The sequence below is a fragment of the Lycium barbarum genome, chromosome 8, assembly GCF_019175385.1.
Source record: "Lycium barbarum isolate Lr01 chromosome 8, ASM1917538v2, whole genome shotgun sequence".
Taxonomy (NCBI): domain Eukaryota; kingdom Viridiplantae; phylum Streptophyta; class Magnoliopsida; order Solanales; family Solanaceae; genus Lycium; species Lycium barbarum.
Genome location: NC_083344.1, coordinates 123,932,455 through 123,938,767, shown reverse-complemented (window position 1 = coordinate 123,938,767; position 6,313 = coordinate 123,932,455). Strand labels below are relative to the sequence as shown.

Here is a 6,313-nt window from a genome sequence, read left to right as displayed (position 1 = left end):
CCAGGTTAAATGTGTATAAGACACGAGTTGATTGGTTAAATGAATTTAAGTTGGATTGAATTAAATAGATATGATGAGTTAAATGAATTTATTATTAAAAAATAAAATTTTATGTGACATTGCATGTCAACTATGAGAGGAGGATTTTGTTTATTTAGTATATTTTGAGGAAAATAGTGACAGTTGGGTAATATTCTAATCTGAAAAGAAACAAAAGTGATATTTATAAGCAATTCTCAATACATGAGTGATCTTTTAGAGAATTTACTCAAAATACAAGGACTAAACTGCACACTATAATAAACATTAAGAAGAAGTCCATATGCATATCTTAGTAGTTACAGCTTACAGTAAATAAGCAAATTTCCACTTGAAGGGGGTGAGATATTGTTGTCATTTCTAGAGTGATTTAGAGGATGAACACAAAAAAAGAACACCCTTCCCCATAACAAAAATTATGAATTTCAAGTTAGCTTCTCCCAGTAATTCGGTATTTCCACGTCCTAACGCACAATTCTATGCTGCAAATCCAGCTTTCATCTTGCAATTTCTTGTGCTTGGGGGTAACCAAGTTGCTCCGTCTCCCAGCTCAACTTAGAAGCAACTCCTTCATGGCAAGGAACATATTCCTACAATCGCAAAGAAAATGTACACTTCAATAAAGAATAAGAATGACTTTACATGACAAAATATTATGTGCATGGCCAATCCAAGAAAGGGAGTTGGTTTCTTTTTTCCAAAACATTGTGTCTACCTCCAGTTTCTTGACTAGTTCCTTTGGTGTTGGTGCTGATATGATGATGTGGCGGGCATTTGGGCTGATGAAACCTTCCTCAACAGCTTTGTCGATAAATGACAATAATGAATTGTAATATCCATCCACATTCAGCAATCCTACCTGCATAATTCATGTTTCTTGATTATGAATATTAAGCTAGAAAATCAAGTTCAAGAACAAAAAAATCTTGATGATCTAAAAGTACATCAAAAATTAAAAATATACCGGCTTATCATGGATGCCTAGTTGCGCCCATGTTATCACTTCAAGCAGCTCCTCAAGAGTTCCATAACCACCTAGATGTGAACAGAGACAATATCGTTAGTGCTTAATGATAATAAAACCTAAAATCCTACTTAGGTTGATCAAATTAGTCAAATGTAAAAAACAAAGTGGCAAAATGAAAACATAAACAAAGAACAACAGAGGAAACATACAGGGCATGAATCTCATAAATACAGTGTGTGACTAAATAATATGCAACCAAAAGGAATAATATGACTAGTTTGAATTTCTGAAGTAACTGGAGACTCCTAAAGTGGAGTTAGCATGATGGCTTGTTATGTCCAGCAGCCAGTTGGCATTAGCAATTCAGTGAAAGTATGACACTTTTCTCCTTTTTCTATCAACCGCCCCCCCCAAAACAAAGTGGCTATAAGCACATTAAAGGAAAAGAACAAATCACAATAGTAGGTTTTCTCACAGTGAATAAGCTCCAATTTCAGTGCAAGATGTTGATAGGTCAACAACTATGGTTTGAACTGTTGGTCCTTAATCATGAGTCTTGGAGATCGTGACAACTTCAAGGTCCAGTGAGCTTGTAAATTAGTACTGATTTATTCAAGCATTAACGTATGTTTGCTGGAAACCTCCAAAATTTCAGCAACATAGCTCTAACCCCTCACATTCTTGATACACATAATTATTCTTTATGGCAATCACTTGTTTTGAATTTGTATCCAAGAGTAAGAATATCAATTCAAGGTTATTACAAATCCGGCAAAACTCCAAAATTCTATTATTTGTGTCCTTTTAAAGGAACTTATACATAGTTTCTCTTATGAGGACAGAAGAGGAATCCTAAGCCAAGAAGATGACTGTCTGAACTATCAGAAGAATAAAAAACAGGAAACATATAATGAATCCAATGCCCAAAATAGCAAATATTAAACCACTGATTATCTTTTTTTTCTCATTTACTCTTTTAAGTATTTTTGCATAGGAATTTGCGTGCAAAAGTTAAACTTTGACTGTAAGGCCTTTTACCAACCTGGTAAGGCAATAAAAGCATCAGAGTGCCTAGCCATCTCTGCTTTCCTTTGATGCATCCCTGCAACAGCCTTCACTTCTCCTACTGTTTCACCAGTTAACTGTGAAAACAAGTACCATATATCAGAAAAAAAAATTATTACATTTTTGGATCGTTCTAAAAATAATAGCCGGTGAATGTATATGTTTTGTATATTAAGTATATAAATATACAAATATTATGCATACAATATTCATAAATATATACATATAATTTACGTAATCAGTGTTTATGCTTTGATTGTTTTGGCTAGCGCCCGAAATTAATTTTTGACCGACGGGCCAAAATGGCAAAAGCCCCAAAAAAACCTTTTTTTTCAAGAATCAGATTATTTGGTAGAAATAAAGATAAAAGAAGTTATTGTAGTGTAGTGACTGTTGCTGCACAGTGAAGCAATGATGAGTACTATTTCAGAAAAAGAAGGCTTAATCCCAAAAAAGTCCATAGGGTCAGCAGGTGCAGAAGAAAGTAATATTAGCCTTAGCCTTATCATACACCACCACTTCAAGATATATACATACATATATAAGTTGCAGAAACAGCAAAGGAAAAAAACACAGGAGCTAATACTGGTCTCTGTATGAGAAGGAAAGTAAAAAAAAAACAACATGTATGGAACTTAAAAATACATTATACTAGTGAAAAGTCAGATGTCAAAGCACCATGGTATATGGATAAGGCACTCAAAGGAGAAGAAAGAAAAAGAAAAAAAAACAGTGTCTACAACACAGCATAGAACTTTGTAAATACCCTCTTTGGTACGTCAACTGACAGAACCATAATCAATATTTAAATTAGAACCAATAGTTTAAACTCAAAAGTATCAACTCTTTAAACATGGTTTATAAAAGATTAAAGGGCACTACTAATACTTTTCTTGATCATAGTAGACATACCTCCCGAGGCATGAGTGTCTTGGGAATGACCCTGCAGACAAACAATAACATGACAAAAATTCAAATTTTTAACAGACAAAAAAAGAACATTTGCACTAATTAACACAAGAGACACAAACTGAGATATTTTTCTCACCCAATAACATGGCGACCACCATCATGAACTGCTTGTGAAACTAAGCCCATTAGGCCTATGCTACCTCCTCCATACACCAAATCAATATTCCTTGAAACCTTTCATAAGACAAACACCAGACCAACCCCATAATTTAAAAAAGAATGATAATTTAAAGTATAAAGTAATCACTTTTATGTCTAAAAGCACATTCAAATTGTTTAATGATTATAAAGAGGGAAGGCTAAAAATGGATTATACCATTTATTACTAAAAACAGATGTACTTTTAAGTGCAACTATTTCATTTGCTTGGTGTGAAGAAGATAAGAAGGCATAGAAACAAAGACTGTGCAATGAGAAAACTATGACAGAAAAGAGGGCCCGGAAGAATAAAAATCCTGTAGATGGAAGTAACTGGAAAGTATACATTACACAAAATTGTAAAAACTAGCACTAAAAGCTGAAAACCTTGTTATATTTCACATGTGTGAAAATCAAAGCAACTTGCAGAAAAGAATGAAACTTGAAATGAGTGGTACACTGCCACACACACACACATATAAGAAACAGAGAGAAAAACAGATGTGTTCTGTCATTTTAGAGAAATATAAGCACTGCATGTAACAAAAACACTATATTGCTCGGACTCTTTAAAAATGTCGACGGGTGCGTCTGGGGTTCTTCAAAAGTAATGCAATTTTGGAGAATCCGACATGGGTGCGACAATATTTTTGAAGAGTCCGACCAATATAGAAAAAAATTAGAACAAAAAGGGGATAATAGACCTAAAATTCCAATCAAGAACCATGGGAACAACTTGAAAAAAGTAAATATCATTATCAAGAACTTGTATTTACTTCCAAGTAAGACAACCCCATTTTCATGGACACAAAAAAGGAACAATCTTTATGCAAAAACCAGCAGAATGAGAAAGAAAAAAAGCAAAAAAGGGTTAAAGATAAAATCATGAATAAAAAAAAGGGGTCATTGTTGATATTTGAAGGTAATATACCAATTCTTTGCCAAGTTCAATGGCAGCATCTTGATAACTACTTTTTTTGCCTTGACTACTTCCACAAAACACACAAATCCTATTGAATTTTGAACCCTTTACTACATCACTTTCCCTCTCCATATTTTTACACTGTTCCTTTTATGTTGTAAAACAAGAACCACTTCTTGGGTTTTGCAAAATAGATGATAAAGTAAGAATGTTTCTATGCTATTATTCTTTTTGCATATGCTGAGAGAGAGTAATATATATAAAGAGGGAGCCTAGCTTTATAGATATGCATCCTTATATATACATGTACCATAGAAGAAATTAAACAGTGCCTAGATAACTTTTCAGCGTGACCACTCCACTGGCTACTCACCAAATGGTTCTATGTACGAGCCGCATTCCACGTCACGAATACTCGACACACTTGTTTTATACTCACTATAGTGAGCACTAGTGGACCATTTTATTTCTTTTCTTTTTGTTTCCATTCAATGTCCGGTGCATATATTGGGGCCGAGAATTCACGCCGAAAAGTCTCACATAGCGAGTAATGAAAAAACTATATAAATTGAAAGATGGTCAGTGGTAGACACGAAAATTTAGTCGGAATTAAATTTGCAAATTAATTTGGATCATATTCCAAAATTCGAGATGTATTGGTTCAAACAAATATTATGGGCTAATGTAATCAAATTTATTGCTTAACAGCCCATTAGGATTGGCTTATAAGTTACTGAAAACAGCTTATAAGCTGTTTTCAGCTTTTTTGAGTGTTTGGCTGGCTAGCTTATAAGCTATTTTGTGCTTAAAATAAGCCCAAAAAAAAAAAAAAATTGGCCCGATTGGCTTACCTTATCTGAAGCAACTTATAAGCTATTTTTTTAAGCCCATCCAAACAGGCTTTAAGTCCAACATGTATGGATTTAATTGAAAGATCAATTCAATTGGGCTAGTCTATCTTGTCGGACTTCACATAATGAGCCCACTCTATTAGCCCAAGGTCAATGCCACGTATCAAATGACATGGCGCCCCAAGTCAGCCAAGGACCAATAAAATCGAGTCAGGTGTATAAGCGACGCAGTATGCCAAGTCAATAGAAGAACCAATCAAATGTCGCCAAGTGTTCAAATGATTTGGTTCAACCAATCACATGCATACCCTAGCTATCCCCTGCAACTATAAATAGGGGTCTTCATAAAGCCAAAAGGGATGAAGAAAAATACATAGAGAAGCTCTCATCCGCAAGTCTTCCGCATACTAAGAAGTCTTCGCTCCAAGTGGTGAGCCGCAAGTTTCCATACCTCTATGTTTGTGATTAAAGCTCGGCTCTGCATTCGTAGTGAAATCTCGACAACAAGTAATCTGTCCATTCAAGAACAAGCAGAGCCCTTGATTGACGGCCGTATCGTTAGGAGAAGAATCAGAGAATTACATCTTTTTATTTAAGATTTCATAAAGATTGTAACCCCCGCACAAATTCTTGAAATCAAATATTACCCCCGCAAAAATTCTTGAAATCAAATATTATTCTTTGTTGCTATTTTCTTGTCTTGATTATTATTTTCAGGAACGAAAACTTAGTCGTTACAGTCAGTTAAACAGTCTTCACCGAAAAATTATACGTTGAACATCCTTTGCTAGAAGATTGTATAGTATATATAAAAAACAATACTATGTATATAGGTAAAACAATTACTTCTTATAGATATAGATATTAAATCTTGAACACCCTTAGAAAATTATTTTGCTACTATTCGCGAAACCTCTAGTTAGGAATGAAGAAAGACTTACCACACCACAACTCATGTAGGTATCTTAGTAATCTTGTTGTCGTATTATTATCGTGATATGATTGAATATGGAATTATAAGAAAATCAAAATTTTAAAATTGAAAGAAAAAGACTGACAAATATGAAGAAGAAAATACGGATTTTTTCAGGTACTTAATTTGGCTTTCTCCAAATTTAAATAAAAAGGTTGATTTTACAATATCTTGAAATCAATGACGAAGTTAGATTGTGTGATCAACTTATCCTAGGGACATTTTAATATTTTTTGAGTTATTAATAAAAATATCTCGTCACGTGTAAATTTGATTCCTTTTTCTCGATAAATTTACACGAATAGTCACTTTTGTGACTTTGTATTTAGAAAGTGACCTTTTTTTTAAAATGGGACTATTGGTTTAAAGTTCTAAAGTGATATCAT

General features: G+C 33.8%; 1 protein-coding gene across 3 annotated transcripts; it reads right to left on the bottom strand.

The window, feature by feature from the left end:
- Nucleotides 1-276: 276 nt before the first annotated feature.
- LOC132607109 (cytokinin riboside 5'-monophosphate phosphoribohydrolase LOG3-like) lies at nucleotides 277-4,373 on the bottom strand. Of its 3 annotated transcripts, none has more exons than XM_060320930.1 (7): nucleotides 4,113-4,373; nucleotides 3,120-3,217; nucleotides 2,984-3,014; nucleotides 2,049-2,148; nucleotides 1,004-1,074; nucleotides 755-898; nucleotides 277-629 (listed from the first exon to the last, which is right to left on the bottom strand). In XM_060320930.1, the coding sequence occupies exons 1-7, from the start codon at nucleotides 4,233-4,235 to the stop codon at nucleotides 537-539; spliced, it is 660 nt and encodes a 219-aa protein (XP_060176913.1). In that variant the 5' UTR covers nucleotides 4,236-4,373; the 3' UTR covers nucleotides 277-536. The 3 variants fall into 3 exon arrangements, with proteins under 3 accessions (XP_060176913.1, XP_060176915.1, XP_060176914.1); XM_060320932.1 differs by lacking the exon at nucleotides 4,113-4,373 and adding an exon at nucleotides 3,569-3,687; XM_060320931.1 differs by lacking the exon at nucleotides 4,113-4,373 and adding an exon at nucleotides 3,360-3,514.
- Nucleotides 4,374-6,313: the final 1,940 nt, after the last annotated feature.

What these genes read in the sequence shown, in the direction of transcription:
- LOC132607109 (XM_060320930.1), bottom strand. Translation starts at nt 4,235, where the DNA reads ATGGAGAGGGAAAGTGATGTAGTAAAGGGTTCAAAATTCAATAGGATT. An exon ending in AGACACTCATGCCTCGGGAG is followed by an intron (nt 2,149 to 2,983) that starts GTATGTCTACTA and finishes TTGTTTTCACAG; the next exon opens with TTAACTGGTGAAACAGTAGG. An exon ending in TAGGCATCCATGATAAGCCG is followed by an intron (nt 899 to 1,003) that starts GTATATTTTTAA and finishes TGAATTATGCAG; the next exon opens with GTAGGATTGCTGAATGTGGA.